The 18,738-nt window shown below is 49.3% G+C and overlaps 2 protein-coding genes across 2 annotated transcripts in view; both read right to left on the reverse strand.

Annotated features, from left to right (window-relative positions):
• The window catches only part of IGDCC3 (immunoglobulin superfamily DCC subclass member 3), a 105,635-nt gene extending 99,954 nt beyond the window's left edge, over positions 1 to 5,681 (reverse strand). Inside the window, exon 1 of the mRNA XM_075043888.1 lies at positions 5,487 to 5,681. Coding sequence (XP_074899989.1) covers positions 5,487 to 5,556 — 70 coding nt within the window. The 5' untranslated portion in view covers positions 5,557 to 5,681. The remainder of the gene's footprint in view (positions 1 to 5,486) is intronic.
• A 4,550-nt stretch (positions 5,682 to 10,231) lies between these two features.
• Positions 10,232 to 18,738, reverse strand: part of IGDCC4 (immunoglobulin superfamily DCC subclass member 4) — a 100,442-nt gene continuing 91,935 nt past the window's right edge. The window contains exons 19-20 of the mRNA XM_075044605.1: positions 17,172 to 17,336; positions 10,232 to 15,357 (exon numbers count right to left, since the gene is read on the reverse strand). Of these exons, the coding sequence (XP_074900706.1) occupies positions 14,827 to 15,357; positions 17,172 to 17,336 (696 nt within the window). The 3' untranslated portion in view covers positions 10,232 to 14,826. The remainder of the gene's footprint in view (positions 15,358 to 17,171; positions 17,337 to 18,738) is intronic.

Raw genomic sequence — 18,738 nt, forward strand, 5'->3', positions numbered from 1 at the left:
GCTCAGAATTTTTTATTCCCTTTCCTTTTGGACGGGAGGTTATATAAAGCGATTTTTCCATCAGGGCGCATAAACCACATCCACTCATTAAGCGATTGCAGGAGGTCTCTGTCGAGGATAACACGACCTCTTAGCCACCTGATGCGGAGCCCAGAGACATGCCCAGCATCACTGCCCTCAGCAGGGAGACAGATTTTGGCTGAGAAAGGCAAACACAGCCCAAAGAGCCAGAGAAGTGGCCCCAAATAATTTTCAGATGTTCAAGACCAGACTGGGCAAATCCCAGGAGGTCGCTTGTTAAACACGGCATGGAAGCTGGAAGCATTCACAGCACAAAGACCCTTTCCAGGATGAGCTCCAAGTCCTCGTGGTCTCCCCCATCTCTGAAGAAAGCAGAGTGAAACCTGTTGGTATAGCTGGAAAGGGCAAAGACCTTTTTTGAGTTAATTGCCCACAGTAGCTCCATCCACAGTGAGGCATCCAGAGAGCATGGCAGCAAGCCGAGCGAAGGATGTGTTGTTATTTGCATTCCCCACGTGTTTTGCAGCCCTGACCAGATCACAGTCTCACCGCAGAGGGCATCAGTGATACAAATATGGAGCAGGAAACAACTGCGCACGAGAAGATGGCAAAGGCAGCAGCCAAGACGGGAAACGCTGTGCCCGGAGCTGGGGTCCCTCCAGCCTTCAGCCCCCAAGGCTGCTCTAACGTGGAATGGGGGAAGAGTTGGTTTCAGCCCCTGACTCTACAAGAAAGCAGCAGGGAGATGGCTGTCCTCATGGCTGGTCCCTTGCACAGACCCGGCAGGGAATGGACAGGCCACGCGGTGGGTGACGGTGCCCGTGGATCAGAGACATGTTGGCTGGGAGGAGCGCGATGGCTCGAGGCTGCCGAGAGCACTGCAAGCACCCTGGCATCATGGTGCCAAAACCCACCAGCAAGTGCAGCCCTGTCACCCAGTCCTTGAAATTCAGATTGAGTACTGGCAGGCAGGACTGGATGGTGTGCAAGGAAAGGAAAGGAAAGGTCCTTCTGGAGGAAGAGAAGTTTCTGTGCACATGAAAACCTTTGAAACTCTTAACTGCATCCAGGGGATTCAAAGCAAACACAGCACTCTCCTCCCTGCTCTCCCCTCTGCCTTATCACCTCCCACCCTGAAATTCAGGATGGAGGAAAGGATCACCTCGCTCATCTCAAGGAACCGAGCACCGCACTGATCCCTGCTCGTCCAAAACCAGAACTGTTTTAACGAAACACTAGCTCTCCTCTTCCTTTTCACGCGCTCTCAGGTTTCAGCAGCAAAGATCCTTTTGCAAAAGCATCTTCACAACTCAGCAGAATCACCCACCGCAACACGTATCCTCCTGACCTGCCATTAGCTTCATCAACACCATCATATGCACAAGAACAACAACAACAAAGGCAGCAAATCCTTGACTCTGTTCTGAAACTCTGGTTTTAAATTACCAACGCAGGAGCGGGTCTGGGTTGTGACTGGGCTCCTCTCAAGTGGAGGGTGCGATACAACAGTGACATTTGATATAATAGCAAGGCCAGATCAGTATGCTGTGTGCTTTTCTCAGCACACTCGCTTATTTGCCTCTCTCTTCTCTTAAAGTGCAATTATTGACATGTTCGCCTCCTTAACCATCAGTTTTATATGCTTGCCAATGACTCCTGAACATGTGTAAACAATTATTTTTATTTTCTTGCAAAACCAAAATGTTGCATATTCTTTTGGATAAACGGGCTCAGGTAGATTTTCATGAGCCCTGCTACATAATTTATTAGTTTCTAAACTCTGTAAAACTAAAAGCTCCAGTAAAGTTCAAATAAGTTTGTGATTTCAAAGTAATTTTGATCGGACTATTCCTGTTCCTGCCCAACATTATTCAGTTGATTTAAATGGGAATTCTTAATCTGCAGAGGGGGGCTCCTGCATTGTTCTGTTAGATCAAATAAAAGGACAATATCCAGCGTCAGAAGCCCAGGACCACGAAGCAAGAAACACAGTGGGAGGAAAGGGGGCACGGAAAAAAGCATCTTCTGTCCCAGATCTGTTGCAGGCTGCAAAACGAAGCACATGGTCTGCTCGAACGCGTGCTGGATCAGCTCGCTGCTTTGGGGGGGAAAGCCAGGCACCAGGAGCAGCTTTGCGTGAGCTCCACTGCACGCTGCTCCCCGTGCCGCAGCCCTGTGTCGGGGCCCCATCCTGCTCACACTGGAGCCAGTGCTGGATCCTAACGCTACAGCCAGGCTTGCGAGCCGGGTCCAGCTGTCCCAGCACGGGGCAGAAATATGTTTCCAGGCAGCAGGATGGGGAGGTGCTGGAGGAGCAGCGTCCCAAGGGTTTGTGAAAACAAGGGGCTGGCATTTCACGGGGTCACTGCTTGGCACTCCACATGCTGTAACACGGGACTCTCCAGAAACAAGAAAATTGGAGAAAGAAAAGTTCGGGAAGACAGAAAAGAGGGAGAGAGGCTTTCTCGTTTGCACACGTAAAATAAGAGCCGTTTTGCAGCTCTCCACCAGGCAGTATTGCTCCTGAGCTCCTCCACACTGGCCCATGCCGGGCTGATTGCACCAGGGTATGTGGGCCAAAACCAGGAATGAGCAGGAAGGAAAGGAGCAGGGAACTGGGTTGTAATCTTGGATATGGGACCCTCTGCCAGCTCCTAAGCAAGCGTGGAAGCTTGTGTTGTGCAAGGTCCAGAGCCTGACAGGTAATAAGAAGAGGCACAATTAGGCTAGCTGAGAATTTCTAACTCCCTGCGTGGAGGGTGGCAGGGTAGATCAGGAGGGGACCAACCCGCCCTATTCCATTCTCTCTCAGCTAGCTTTTATGTACTTCCAATGGGAAGTTTAGTTTCGGCACCATGATGGCCCCAGCACACATTTGAGTGCCATCAGCATGGGTGGCTGCGTGCTCACACCCCTGTGTGAGCTTCGTGACCAGCACCGGTCCCAAACACGGTGCACAAGTATATGGTTGTGAGACGACCACCCCATTTCACGGGCCGCCTGCCGCATCCACCACGCGGGAAAACCATGTCCTGAGATTCTCCTGTTGAAATCCCCGAGAGAGATGAAGCCCAAACGTGCGCTTGAATTTCGTATAGTGTCTCTGAGTGTTACTGGGGAAAAATGATACCAGATACCCTCTATGTATATTAAGAAGAAAAGATGGAGTATTACACCAACTTAGGAGAAAGCAATCCTTTTTTTGCATCTAAAAAAACCCAACAAAGTCACACAGAGCAGGAATTAGTGAAAGCTTATAGCTTCAATAATTTAGAAGTTAAGCCTACTTAAATATAAATGACGATGTTTAATTCCAAGGCTGTTACTGAGCAGAGCCGGGGAGCCTCTCGTATCCTATGCCTGCCTTTGAATGCCGGGCTCAGCAATAACAGACAAAAGCTGTCCAGCACCCAGAACAAAGAGCTCCAGGAAATTAAAAAAAAAAAAAAAAAAAAAAAAAAAGAAAGAAAATACTGTCTCACTGCTGAGCCCACTCCAGCACGCTGACCAGCAGCTCCCAATGCTTGGTTCACAGTCGCCAGGCCAGCATTTCGGGGAGTTTGAAAATCGCAGGGGTGGGAGCGGAGCATCCCATCCCGCGCAGCGCAGCACTGCTCCCAATGCAGCATCCGTCCCCGCAGCGAGGCTTTCTGCTCCAGCGCTGATTGACACCAACGCGGGAGGGTTTATTAAATTCAGCAGAGCGCAGAAACACGTTACCTTGCTGTTAACCGTGTCTAGAGCATATAAACCCACCAAAGGGGGGGAAAAACAGTCAGAACAGAAAAGCTTTTAAAGTGCAGCCAAGCACTCTTTAGCAGGGCCAGCAAAACACACCCCAAAGTCAGGAGCCGCTGACCTGCCAAGTCACAGCATAAACAAACACACGGGGCAATTTAGAAAGCAGCAGGCAATAAACTAGACACAAACTCAGCTTCCTAAACTTTTGCTTTCAAAAATTCACTTCTTTTCCTTTCCTCCCCCCCCAAAATAAGTACTTTTTCAACTATCCTCGTTACACTGCTGCGTACCCAGGAATCCCAACAGACTAACGAGACCTGCTTTGTTCTATTCTCTTTGCAGATAACTTATATTTTCTGCAAGTTACACTGGCTTCTCCTCACTGTGGCTGCTACGAACCACGTGGCGAGATTTATTATGGGCATAGCCCGCAGCCGGGTTTCCTAAACACCGCGGCAGCTAATCTCTGATTAATCTAACACACGCTTTTCTCCCTCTGACCATGCTGGGCTGCTTGCACATTTTTTAAACAATTCCTACTTTTCTTTATCTTTAAGGCTGCTAAGTGAAGAGGGGGCAGGAGGCACAAGGGCATTTCGCTGCAGAACAGCATCTTTCTCCGCTTCCTTCTCAGATTAGACCCATACTTATGCAGCATCACCAGCAGAAGGAAAATACTGCGATTGATCAGCAAGGCGTGTGCAGAGTAGGTCCAGGGAAAAATCCCTTTGATGTTTTTGTAGTTCGGCCCTGGTCCGGTGGGTGGTGTCACCGGTTGCGGCTGTGTGAACCGAGCCAGGCATTACAGGAGAGCACAATACTTGTAGGTTTAAAGTAGCTGACCGTCATCCCTGCAACTCGCAGCCCAACATCTCTTCTCCGTAGCTACCACCTTTGCTAACAAACACGAGTCGTTTGCTCGGGCGCTGTCTCCCGCTCGCGTTGCCGCTGATCATTTCGGCTCTGGTCCCTGAGCTCGGATGCCCAACCATGCCACGGCCACGGCAGCCACCCCATCCCTCCCCAAAGCTGACCGGGGAGGGGGGCGAGGGCCCCACAAACACCACGGTCCCCTCCCGGGAGCCCCCCACGCGAGTGGGGTTTCTAACTGAAAAGACAGTTTGGGGGGAACACTTGGGACTATCTGCAGATGAAGCTGTTGGATGGGCTGATGTAGAAGTCCACAGCCGAAAGCCACGACCCCGAGGTGCCTTCCCGGAGGGACGAACCCCCCGCTCCCGCAGAGGGATGCTCGCACGGGGAGGGGCGGGGGGGTGACACGAACAACAGCGGCCGCGCACCTCCACGCTGCACAGGCGGACACACGCGTGCCGGAGCCCCCGGAGCTGTTCGGCCCCTTTCGGTCTCCACGGCGGCCCGATGCCACGGGGAAGGGCTGAGCGCCGGGCTGCGAGTGACCGAGGTTGGCGTGAGGGGTCGGGACCGGTTAAGGACGAGCAAGGGGGACCGGGACCCGCCGCGGGGCTGGGAAGGAACGCGGGGGAGACCGGGGACGAGCACGACCCCGGCCACTACAGGGGTGACGAGGGGACGCGAAGCGCGGGAGGGACGGCGGACGGGACCGACGGACGGACGGACGGAGAGACAGACGGACCGAGGGGCGAGGGCGGCGGGGAGCAGCGCCGGTGCCGAGCGCGGCGGCGGCAGCAGGTCCGCCCCCCCCCCCCGCCCGCTCCCCCAGCCCGGCCCGGCTCGGCTCTTACCTCCGTGGCAGCCGAGCAGCAGCAGCAGCCCCAGCAGGCAGGCGGGCAGCGCGGAGCCCGGCGGAGCCATGGCATCCCGGGCGGGCGGGCTCGCCTCCCTGCGCCCCACGGGGAGGGAGCAGCCCGCGCAGGAGGGAGGGAAGGAGGGAGGCGAGGCGAGAGCCACCCCCCAGTTGCGGGAGGGCGGCGGGGAGAGGAAAAAAAGGGAAGGGAGGGGGGGGGGAAAGGCAAAAAGCGGATTTCAGCGGTGCTCCCCTCCGCGCGAGCACGCCGCCGCGCCGGGCGGGCGGGGGGACGGCGCTGAGGGAGCGGGGCCGCCGGCGGGCGGGGGCGGGCGGGCAGCGCCTTGCGCCATCTTGCGCATCAGCCAGGGCGCCGGCAGCGCCGCGCAGGGTCCGGCCGGGCTGGGGGGGGGGGGAACTGTCCCCGTGCGGGGCCGGTCAGCGCCCCCCCGCGCTCGGGATCCGCGGGGACCCTCACCGGGTCTCTCCTCACCGGAGCCCTGTCGCCAGAGCCCCCTCACCCGTTCCGCTTCACGGGGCTCCTTTCACAGGGCTCCCCCTCACGGGTGCCTGCTCACGGGGCTCCCCTCGCTGGGGCCACCTCACGGCTCTCCCCTCAACTGGAAGCCCCTCACCAGAGCCCCCTCACGGGTCATCCCTCATGGGTCTCCCCTGACCAGAGCCCCCTCACAGGTCTCCCCTCACCGGTGCTCTGTCACGGCCTCCCTCAGGCCAGGCCCCATGGGCTGCTGCGGACCCCCATAGCGGGAAAGCCCTCCAGGGGTCCAGCCTGGGCTGGCCAGTCCTGGCTGGCCCCACCATGCCCAGGGGATGGCAGCCAGCACCAGGCCTTCCTTCCCAAGCTTGTGCTAATGATACGGGAAGGAGTTTCCTTGCTCTCTGCCCGAGGGCCTCTCTCCTGCCCGTCACTGCTCAAAGCGACCCAGTCTCAGCAACGGTGTCCCCATGAAGCAGGGGGGCAGGATCGGAGGATGATGGCCGTGAGAGGATCCCGCGTCTGGGAATTCCCTGAGGACAGGAACGAAGAAGAGCTTGGCTTGTCCCACCTCAGTGCTCCTTATTTTAAATGCTATCGTTAGGTGACTTACCTGGGTCAGTCACACAGATGTTGGCCCAACCAGCTCACCCTTGAAGAAGCCCCAGTGAGGAAGGAGCCAGTAAGGGACGAGTCTGCTCCTAAATCCTGCCACAGCCCTCAAGATAATTTGTCTGCCCTCCTGGCATGAAATGCGGATAATGCATCCCTACGCAGTGCTCAGCCCTAGCACCCACGCGGTATTTTGCTTCCGACTGATCCTGTCTGGTCCCTTGGCCCACGTTCTCTGCAAACACATCACCATCATCAGCAAAATCATCTCTGCAATGACAGCTCAGAGTCTTTTGTGGTGCTTGCTTGGGGAAAAAACAACTAAAAAGAAATAAAAGTGGATTCTAACTCATTTCTTTTTTCAGAATAAAACCAGATCTTGATGTACTGGGTTACTAAACCCTGCAACCGTCCCCAGAAACCTGGTGAAAAACCTTTTGTAAAGACGAGCAACGTGTGGCTCCCCTGGATAGTGCACCCTGAGCATGTTGGAGTCAACTAACAAGGAAAGAAGACGTCACTACATCTGCTCTACATTAAAGCTTCCCTCATTTAGCAGAGAGCTGAACTGTACGAGGTTGTTTTCAGATGAGGAAAAATTTGCTCTGGCTCCATCAGCCTCTCAGTAACATCTGAATTTCTGTGCTGTCCCTGACCTTCTGGCACCAACCCTGCTCCTGTTCCCAGGCTCCCACCGCAGGGCCCTGCCAGTGTTTCTGTAACACTCGCAGCCATCATGGGCTCATGGCAGCTCCCAGGACGCTGCCAGCACCAAGGATGCCTTGTGGGAATTAAAAATTCCAAGGGAAATGAAGTGCCATGTGTTTTACAGGGCTTATTTCCCCCAGGAACCACAGATTTTGGGTGCTTTTGCTCCTGTGCACAGTGGCAGGACCCAGGAGCCGGGGGAGGTAGCTACATGTTTAGGGCATCACCAAGTTCAGCCCTGCATCTTTCAAATGACACTGGTGACATTGCTGGTGTCACATTCAAAAATCACAAGTGCAAGCGGTCCTGCCAAACAACAGGAATTCTGTGAAAAGCCATGAGATTTTTAAAGAAAAAGGCAGGTTTGGGGCTCTTCGAGCCACCTGAGAGCAGGAACCCGGAGCGCTCCTCTTTTCCTGTGCTCCTCTGTAACCCTGAGAGCTTAAAAAAGTTACTTTGTGTCAGAGGCAGGGATTTGCTTATCACATAGTGAGCAGGAATTGGAGCCTCTTGAAAAGCAGTGGGGTTACAGGAGTGAAGGTCCTCGGCCCGAACCAGGGCTCCAAACCCCTTCCCTGCAGAGCGGTCGTGGGGTCCATCCCTCCATTCATCTTCCCACAGAGGGCACAGGGTCTGTCTGTCCATCTGTCCTCCCTCTACACGAGATTATCCTCCACGAAAACAGGCCTCAGAGAGTGTTGCTCACCCCTTGCACAGCCAATTTCCGTCAGCTCTAATAGTGCTCCTGATTTACACCAATTTAACTGCAAACTGAGGTCCCCAAGACACCATTAGTAGTTTCAGCAGATGAAGTGGGAGATTAACTTGTCTGAATTCACTCCATTCATTATTCTATGTGTAATTGTGGTTTCCCTGTCTGCTAAGAGCCTGGGAGCTTTTCACTTATGTACACACATGCAGGGTTTAGCATCTGTTTCATGGTCAATGAGCAACAGGGAGGGGAAGCCAAAATCATGGCACCCACATCGAGGCACTGAGCTGAGAGCCATCCCAGCAGTGGTGGGACAGCCCCGGGACGTGCTCCTGGAAGCTGCTTTGTCCAGCAGAAACCTTTTTGCGTTCACTTTTGACTGTATAAGAACACAGGTGTCGTGGTGGCAGGGGCTAGTGCTTGTCACCACACCAAGGGAATGCATCCTGGCACTTAGCTACCTGGCTGAGGAGCTATGTGTTCTCTGTTAATTGAAAACAATCATGCCACCAATCTGGCAGTTTTGCCATCAGTAGAAATGAGTGCGGGGAGCCAGCGTGAACGATGAAACCCACACAACTGCACCTGCCACACAAATCACGGAGGTCTGACTGTGCTGCTGTAACTGCTGCTCCAGTGGTTTGCTGGAGTGGAGGAGATCGGAGGAGTCCCCATGAGATGCAGTTTCCACCACTGGTGTCTGGTGAGCATCCAAGGAGCATCCCTGGCGACCTCACTGCATCACGCAGCCCATCACCTCATGCTGTGTCGTTTCCCGGAGGGTTGAGCTGGGCAACGCACTGCACCGGGCACTTGTAGCTTACTGAAGTTACCCAAGACCACACGAGACCCAAGACAGCTGTAGTAATATTGCCAGCTGCATCGCAGCATAGCGTACTGGGGCCATAAAGGCTGTGAAGAGAAAGAAATGCAAACAAACACCTTGCTCTTATCTTCAATTCTCCATGGTCCCCGCTCCCCTGTAACTGCTGTGTCCATCCATCTCTGTTCACCCATGCCATCCCACTGTGTCCCCTCTTGGCAGCCTCCCACCAGTGTCTCATGCTGCGAACTGAGAACTGGAAGTGGGATTTGCAGTCACCTATCACCCCCCGCCAAGGTCCTTCCTTGCTCATTTGTGGGGTTACCTGTCATTAGGAGAAAGACTCATCAGAGTTCCGCAGTCTGTCTGACAGAATTCCCTTTAACTGCTATCGGAGAATACTATGCTAAGTGCAGATTTATTACCTCTGTAATGCAGATAAAATGAGATTTTATGGCTCTGTAGTCCTGGCAGCATAAAGTAATAATGGAAACTATCTACTCAAGTAGGGAATGCATCTGAGGAAGAAAGGGAGATGCATGGGAGGTTAATAGTGTGTCCTCGGGCACTGCCAGATATCCTCTAGCTGATCTTGCTGGACGCAAGCCACTGAGTGTTCAGCCCAGCATGCCATCCGAGAGAAGTCTCACCATTCATTTGCTAGATGCTTCTGCTTATTTTTCACATTAAAACATTCCCCAGCAAGATAAAGCATGAAACTGGATAATTTTTGTTTTCTTTCTCTTATAGGAATCAGTTCAAAAGTGAGGAATGAGCAAGCATCAAGAAATGCCTAATGAACACAAACTCTGCCCGCATCTGAAACCCTAGAAGAATCCCTAAGGAACCAAGCACCCACCATCATCCCACATTCCCAACCTCCACAGTTACAAGCTCAGGCACTGAGCTGGCACAAGCATGAATCCTGTGTCCTGCTCCCACCGCTGCTTCCCACCAGCGAGGTACAACCTTGCCGTGGAAGGTGCTCTTCCATGCTGCCCCAGGTCTGCCAGCTGCAAGGTCTTGTTTGGATCCATCCACAAGTGAGTTACTCAGATAAGCACGAGGTTGGATTTGAGCTGTTAGCAAATGCACACAAAGGCCCCACACACACCACAGGGCACAGCTCTGGCCAGGTTGACGTGCCTGCAGGGACACCTTGCAGGTCCGTCTCTAGCAAACTCACGCAGGCAGAGCGCTCTCCGACCATCCCCTCTGTGTTTTGAGGGGCAGGGTACAGCCCAGCACCTAACAGCAGATTTCCCAGGGTCCAGCCACTCCAAGCACAGCTGCAGGATCAGCCTTCCGTGACAGCTTTCTCTGTAACGAAGAGCTGTAACAGACAGTAAGAGCTGTAACAGACTGAATTGTGAGACAAATTCCACTCCTTTTTTAAAATATTTTATTAATAACCCATTAGTTAAGGAATATAAGGACAATGTCTTCTTACACTTTAACACTAAAGAGTATTTTGTGGAGTAAGAACAGTCTCTGAAGAAAGAAAGTTATAATTAAGTACAGCATGGAGCCAAACACAGACACAATCTTCAAACGAGATCAAGTTCTGGTTACACATCCTTATGCACTGTGTAGAAAATTAAATCAAATTTAATTTTAAAATACAAGCAAGTGAATACAGTAACAGAACTAGATGGTAGATTTCTGCTGGACTAAACACCTCTTTTCTAATAAAAGTATTGATTAGAAAAGACACGATGATCCCTTCAAAACATCTATTTCTAATGAGATCAAAAACATACATAGTGCTCTATTAAAATGGTTGTTTTCTTACACAGCATATTTCATGGGCTGATCTCAGGATTGTTAGCTAGTAATGCAAAAAAATCTCAAAACCTAGATTATAAGTTATCTCATTTGAACTATTTAAACCAGAACTTTGCTGTCTGTTAAGCAAGAAATCAAATCAACAAAAAGTTGAAAGATATTTTTATCCGTGTGTTTCATGTAACAAGGAATTAAAAGAAATAAAAGGTTGAGAATTGTGACTCTCACAGCAGCATGGGGAATATACAGTTGTGTAGCCAAACGGTAACATTAATACTACAAAATTATGCCAGTGAGACAAACCTGACATTTTAACAATGTAAAACAATATATACCAGCAAAAAGTTGAACAGCAATAATCTTTAGTGTTACTGAAAGGAAGAAAAGGAAGAAAGGAGCCTGATGTATAAGAACATATATTAAGTATGATGGGTAATTAAAGGTAATCAACAGTTTGCGTGCCTGTGAGAAATCTGCAAGAAAGCTACTTATTTCATGATAAAAAAAATATATGCACTGGTTGTTTCAGCTTTACACATAAAATAGGTATTATCTGTCTTCTTCCATTCATTTCTAGCTGAGACTAGAAAGGTCCCATGTGCATTCAGGACAGGAAGGACCTGGGGCTCAGCCGAGTTAGACAAGGACACCCAGCACTCTGCGTGGACACACGTTCGTACAGAGAACAGCTTCGCTGCTGCCGTGGTGATCTCTTAGCTCTGAGAGAACTGCCTTGATTTCTGTAGCTGAGGTCTGGCATACCAGTCCACGGCCACCACAGCACTTGGACATCCAAACTCTGCCAGTTTCACACTCTGGTGGGGTGTAACGAGATCAGAATAAGCCTCAGCATGAGGAGACAAAGTATTTTTGTGATGCATAAGCAGAATTGTTTGCACTCTGCTGCATCTACCCCAAAGCTCTCAGAGCACATAACTAACTTGGTGGTTTTGTGATAGGCCCAAGGTAATCCAGGGGAATGGTGCTTGTGTCGGCTTCAGTGACAGGCAGGGATAGCTTTTAGGCAGATGAGCAATGCTCAGCCCATGGCTATACGATTGCTAAAGTCAGTACAGACAAAGCAGAGGGTGCGTGTACAAAGGAGCGCCCCAGAAACTGTGGCACCCTCCTAAATCAGCCACTGAACTATGCCTCCATCCCACAGGCCCCTGGATGGAAAGCTTAGGGCTGGTGCATGACCTGCCGCAGGCTCAGTGTCATGACAGGGAGCCGGGAGAATTCCAGTGCCCTAGTCATACCCACTGCTGGCCAAACTCCTCCCAGTGCTGCCCTGCAGCAGCCAAGACGCTCAGCAGAAGCGGTCCTTCGGTATACTGTCATGCTTGCAGGCAGATGACTTGGTTTTAGAGATGAAAGGAAGTCACCAGGGGCTCCCTCTGGAGGGAGCTTTTTGGAGAAGGGTCCTTCTCCCTTTCTGCACATCAGCAGTGGCTGGTGCGGCTTGCAACAGGATCTGTTCTGTCAGTGAGGAAAAGCAAGGACTTTTCCATGAAACTAGCTGCAAACTGAGGTCCAGCTGCAGAAATCTACCCCCACCCTCTGCAGCTAGTGCCCGATACTCCCCAGCTGGAGGTTTTATACCTCTGTAATTGCATCCGCTCCCATATAACTGTGAATTGCCCTTATTGCCTGCAATAACACTTCACTGCCTTATCTGTAACCCTGCTAAGTCATTAGTTTCAAACTCTTGTGGCAGTGAGTTCTGGAGGTTATTTATACACTTCCTCTGCCCAGTTATGATTTCTTGCCTTTCTAGCTTCTTGCTCTGGTAGCACACACACTAAATTCCTGCCAAGCCTGCTCACTGGCACTGATTTCCAGTTTGTGCTACAGCCTTTCAGAGTCATGGCACTTCAGAGCATAGAACAGCATTTCTGAGACTCCTCAAGATACCAAGCAGCTGCTAGAGCAACAGAGCAAGTACAACGACTAGAAATACAGCCATTTATCAGAACAGGGTGTCATGCTGGGAGGAGATGCTGTAGGATGGGGAGAGGTGGAAGCTCCAATATCCTTCCACCAGGGTATGGGGAGGCTTAGAGGTACTCCTCTACCAAAGAGCTGGAGCTAACAGGGTTTGATGGAGGACTGCAAGGACACAGGCTGGTCCAGCTCTACTCCAAACACAGGGCATACTGTGACATGGCTCTTCACAACAGAAGCAGAGATAGGGTGCTGGTGGAACAAGGTTCTCCTTGCTGCAAGCAGCGGTATCTCAGTCCAGATTTCACCATAAAAACCCCAAATCTAAAGTCTTTTACAGGATCTCAGGTCAGCACACAGCTCCCCATATGGCTTGCGGGGAATTTCAGTACGAAAAGAGAGAGATGGACATCTTTTCCCTCATTTTTTAAACAAACAAATGGCCTGATCTCTGAATCCTCCAGGAAGGCAGAACATGTACCAAACACCCAATGAACAGAATTACCGATCCTTGTTAACCCCGAGGAGCTGGTCCAATATGTAGCATTCACAGTCAATATCTGTGAGCCTGAAACAGGGCAGAGACAGGCTAAAGAAAAGGTAGAGAAAAGTTCACCCCACACCAGAAGGCCAGGCTGAGAGACATGTCAGCAGTAAGCAAACAGTGTCAGCAAGAAAGAGTCACTGGATGATTTTCAAACCAGACTGACTGGTATGAGACCAAAAATTTGATTTTAATTTTTAAGTTTGGTGGTGCTCTGCTCTTAAAAAAAATAACCAACCAAAAGCACTTTGGCCAGGACTCTCAGAAGTGACTGGAAAATGTCACTTATTCATCCAAAGCCTTCAGCAAGTCCACTGCTTACAGAAGGCTGAGAGCTGCTCTCTGGAAATCAAAATCATCCAAGATGTCTCCGCTTGGGCACAAAAGAAAAAAAAGAAATAGATGTCCCCAAGATCGCAAGTTACTTTTGCAATTGTTGGTTCTTTTTTCCCCAAGATCACGAATTAATTTTGAAATTGTTGGTTCTTTTTTCTCTTTGCTAGTATAAGCTTGTTAAGGAAAGATGGATCAACATCCCGCCAGCTGAAGCAGCCTCCTTTGGCCAGCTCCTGCAAAACACAGTCCTACAGAGAAACACAACCCAACTCTCCAGCTGTAGGGAAGGTGTCCTACAGCAATACTTAGAAACAAAGCAAGAGAGATATCAGATCTGCAGCGCTATGCATTAAAAAAGGGTCAACAACCAGTGCAAACATATTCTTTAGGAAAAGGCAGTATAAGAATAAGTTAAAACCTATAGTGGACTATAACAAAAGAGTAGATATACTGCTTTTTTTCTCCAACAGACATGAGGTAGTTGTGTTGTTAGGGAGGAAAAATAAAGTAAGAGAGAAGTAGTAAAAATGCTACTCTATACCACACACTACTCCACTTTATAAAATTAAATAATATAAAGATGTTCCAAGGAAATAAAAATACATGTTGTACATTAAAAGGACAGATGTGTACCTAAAATATTAGGTACAAGAACCTACATAAAGCAAAGTCTAGGTTGGTGAAATGACCCAGACACTGAAGAAGGTTCTATATAGTACAAGTTGTTAGAGGCACTCGTAGAGTGTGTAATAAAAGGCCACTACGTCAGCCTGCTAGTAATAGTTACTGCGGTAGCTTACAAAGAGAGCCTTATAATCCTTTTTAACCACGGGAGGGCAGAAAAGGCTGGTGGTTACAGCTCACTGAATTTGTTTGTGTTGGCTTCCACCCCCTTGTGGGACTCCTCTGGCAAAATTCATCCCAAAGCTGCGAGGCAGTAGGTAGTGCCAAGGCTCTCCCTGGTGAAGAGACAGTTGAGAAGAATCGCTCGGTGTACCCTGCCTCTTACCAGCATTAAAAGACGTCTTGCCAGTTGCCTCGAGGACTACAGCTAAGTGACAACCCCAGTCTAACGCAGAAGGCTCTGTTCTAGCCGTGGTTTCATGTCAGACTTTGGCAGATGGCTCAATCCTGCTCCCATTAACACCAAGTTACTCATCATATTCAGTGGGAAAAAGATGAGCCCTTACCAATCTACCTACTGATTTTCTGAAGGCAATATGTACAGCTGACAGGTCCGAATCCTGTTCTGGTGAGATGCTGCACCTTCTTAGCTCCTGCTGGGCTCAGTGAGTCAAGGGCATGCAGTACCTCACAGGGACAGGCCCTTACTAGCGCTTCTAGCTCTCCCATGATCAAAATCAGATTAGTTCACTCTTTAATGATTGTGGACACATGCCATGTTCTCAGATGCTGAGGATGAACTGGTTAAACCAGAGTTATTACAGAGGGTGCCCTCCTCTGGGGCCGGGGAAAGCAATTGGCACTTGACTGGCTGCACATCCCCCCTGCCTTCCTGGATGGAGTCTGAATCTCCGCTCTCCACTGAATCCAGACTTTCCCCATGCCTGTGGAAGCCATTGGTGAGCCCACGGATGCAAACAGCCTCTGTTTTGTTAGTCTTTCTGCCGGTACATAACAGCTTGTCCTGGGCCTGAACTTCAGAATTGCCCGTGCAGTCCACCAACACTTGGCTAGCGTCCTGCTGGGTGCTGGGAGAGCTGGGAAGAGCCAACTCTCCGGAGGGGAGCTCTTCAGGCTCCTGGTCCTCAGTTTCTGTCTCTTCGCTCTCCAGGGTGTGCAGCTGGGAGTCGTAGTCTCTGTCAGAGGCTGAAAAATCAGAATGGACAATGACCTCTGCTTCCACTTGGTGGAGGCTGGCTGGCGGATGGCTTTTCTTTGCTTCATTCTGTTATCAAATAGGGGAAAATTAAAAAAAAAAAAAAAAAAGTAAATGAAATTCAGATAATTGAGGCTGTGACCCAACCAAGCACTGAAATTTATTTCTTTTTAATCCCACAGAGTGCAATGGGATGTACACATGCCTCTATTAAGCATTATCTTGATGTGTTTCTCAGAGCTGAAGTCTTAAGAAGCATCTCAAATCACCTCAGGATCATTACTCCTGTTTTACATTTGGGAAAGCAAGTCCCACGGGAGTGAAGTGATTTGCACACAGCTTCTTGGCAGGCTGGAGCAACCATTCCTCCAAGCCTCTGTCAAAGACCACATTTTCAAAACTCACCAGTCTGTTTCCATATTAAGGGCCAGATTTCTAGAGGATGAGTGGGGAGCGCTCTAGGAAACTGGCTTCTGAGACAGCTCATGATACAGACCCCACAGTAGATACCAGGTCTCCCTTCACCTTCGTGGTTTAATTTTGGCCACGTACCACAAAATGTTTGTTAGAACCCTGGTCACAGCTTGCAAAAGTTGGTGTAAATTCAAGCACTTTAATTCAGAAAGAAAACAATCAGTGTTCCTCCACAGTGTTTAAGCAGAGTTTAGGCTACAGGTCTCCACAAATCTGCTAGATTATAATTCAATAATTTAACAAACAAATTATTTTGGAAACTCACAAAGAGCTATCTAGGCAATCAGCGCTCAGATTCTGGGCTGAGTGTGATTTAGTAGCAAGATGACAATTCAAAGTATGGAAGTGATATCCCATGTGTAATTTGCACTTTGTGTTGAAGCCAACTTCATGCATCATTTACATATTTTAACACTTTTCTCCTTTTGTTGACAAACTCTGATGGGTAAGCTGTGCTGTAAACAGTGCCCTGTAATTGGGTTGTAAAACATTGTCTTAACTCTATCCACGGTGTTAATTACATCCTGTGTATAATTGATTTTCACACTACTATCTAGGAAGGAAACATAGGTAAGTTACTTATAAGTATTTGCTGGGGGTGGAGGGATGGGGGGTGAACTTTTTAAAACAAAGAAATCTTTGGGTTCAGAGTCAATCTAAGCAGGTGTCAGCTTGCTTTGCTGAGACTGTGGCATGAACATCAAAATCCTTGTACAAACTCTCCCAAACACAGGAGTGCATATTTTTTCTAATGAAGCAATATCAGAAACAGGATTTCCTCCCAATCTATGCACCCACATATAGAGGACAAGTGCAGTGGAAATTGCTCTACCCTATCTGGAGGAGGAGTTTAAATCAGCCCTTGATCTTTGACTCCTTTTACAGGCAAAAATGCAATCCCTCCTTCAGGCGAGCACACTGTAGATCTTAATGACTGTGCTGAGCATTGCAGCTCCTAACTCATTCGGCAGGCTGCTTGCTGCACAGCCATAGCAAAGACCCAAAGCAGACTGCTGCTGCCTGGCTTCGGTTCCTCAGGAACCAGGACTGCCACAACCCTGCTGACAACCAAGCTGTCCGACCCCACTTGACCATCACCAAAAGAACAAGCCCACAGCATGGGCCCTCAAGGGCTGGCTGGAGTCAAGACAGACGATCAGGGGAGAGTTGAGGCTTTGAGTGATGCTTGGGAAAAAAACCCAAACAGCTTATACTCAAATCCCATCAGTCTCACTGGCATACACTCCTATACCCAGGAAAAAAAAAATAAAGCCATGATCAGCCAACTAAAGCTAGCTTAGAGAAGAACATTTTCTCCTGTGCTGCAAAAAGGAGAAAGGGAGATGGGAAACGTAAATGGAAAAAACACATCAGAATACACAAGTCAATAAGCCACTGCAGACACCCACCATCACAGCATCGTAAACCAGAGCTTGTAACAAAAGCTTCTGTCCTGCACTGGAAGGGAGCTTCAGTGATCCATTCACAGCAGAGAGGCGCTCTTTTGTGATAGTATCCCCATATCTGGCTATGCTGTTTGTCCAGGGCTGGTTGGCTGATTTATTCCATGAAGACTGCAGAAGAGAAGTGGGAGGAGAAAAGATTTGATTATCACAGATACAGATTCTTATCCTCATAAACCTGAAATGAGAAGCAGCTTGAAAAAGGAAACTGCAAGCTGTGAAAATACCACGGTGTTATAAGATGCAAGTTAAATGCAGAGAACACTTCTGATAGCATCAAAATAAAAATGCTCATTGGAATGGACTTACACAGTCACTGCATTAGAACAGGCTTTATTGCTCTGTTACATGGTCTGATGCAGAGCAAGTGGATAAAAGTTGCCAGATGGTTCACAACTGGTTGCATAAGGGGCTTGCCACTGATTCTCAAATTTTGAGGCCAACAGGTATATAATGGCACAAGATATCATTTAAAGGTCCACTGAAATCAACTTCCTGCAAAGCTGCAAACAACTCTGAGCAGTATGAGCCTACTGAAAAATACGGCAAAGCCGGAAAGGAACAGGGATGGTGGAAACGTGGAGCTGAATGATTATACTATTTGCTTTGGCACAAGCGATGCTCTGCAGCATGGAGAAGGACCCTCACCCATGTGCACTGGCACGTGTGCTCCAGTAAGAGTTGAAGACAATGCTAAACTGCTCACTCTGAGGTGCAGACAGATTTCCTGCTCTAAGCTAGGGCTTGGGTAAACACTCTGCCATTCCCCATCAATAGAGGCACAAAACTGGGGGCCTTATTTTTTTTAATTTTTTTTTTTTTTTTCAACAGACCACCAAGCAATTCTTAGCTCAGCTTTAAATCCCCTGGGCAACCAGTGTTACCTTGTTTGTAGATCTAATTAAATTATATGGGCTGAACGCAATTTGTTCTGGGTTCTCTCAGCTTCCCCTTGCAATAAACTGTTGAATGCACACCTCTGTGTATGGGAAATGTGTGCCTTTAAGAGCTGAAGTTATTTAACAGCTCAGACTATTAGTTCACAGGCAGAAAAGTATTTTCTTTCCAGGTTTTGATTTTATTGGGCTGTCCTGCATTTACCTGAGCTCAGCCTTGTTACTGACTCGCATACATATACATATATACACACAGATGCACACTCAGATTTAAGGACCACATGAGCCAGTTATCTCGGGGCTCATTCCACAGATGTTACATGTTGCCTGGATAGAAGCGAGAGGATGACACAAGGCTGAAGTGAAGAGAAAACCCTGGCCTGACACAACTGCAAGTGTGCATGTGCATACAGAATACGGGTGGTGTGGGCATGATGGCTGTGTAGGGTGAAGATATAGGGCACATCTATTCAAACCCACTAACCATCTATTGCTCACTGTCAGGCAGGAGAAACCCAGGTTTCTGCTCTGTGTATGTGGCCACTACTTACACAGGTCAGATCTATTCCAACAACAGTCAACATAGCATGAGTCCAGCCGAGATGGCAAGGAGATTT

The sequence above is a fragment of the Buteo buteo genome, chromosome 13 (genome assembly GCF_964188355.1).
Source record: "Buteo buteo chromosome 13, bButBut1.hap1.1, whole genome shotgun sequence".
In the NCBI taxonomy this organism is placed as follows: Eukaryota; Metazoa; Chordata; class Aves; order Accipitriformes; family Accipitridae; genus Buteo; species Buteo buteo.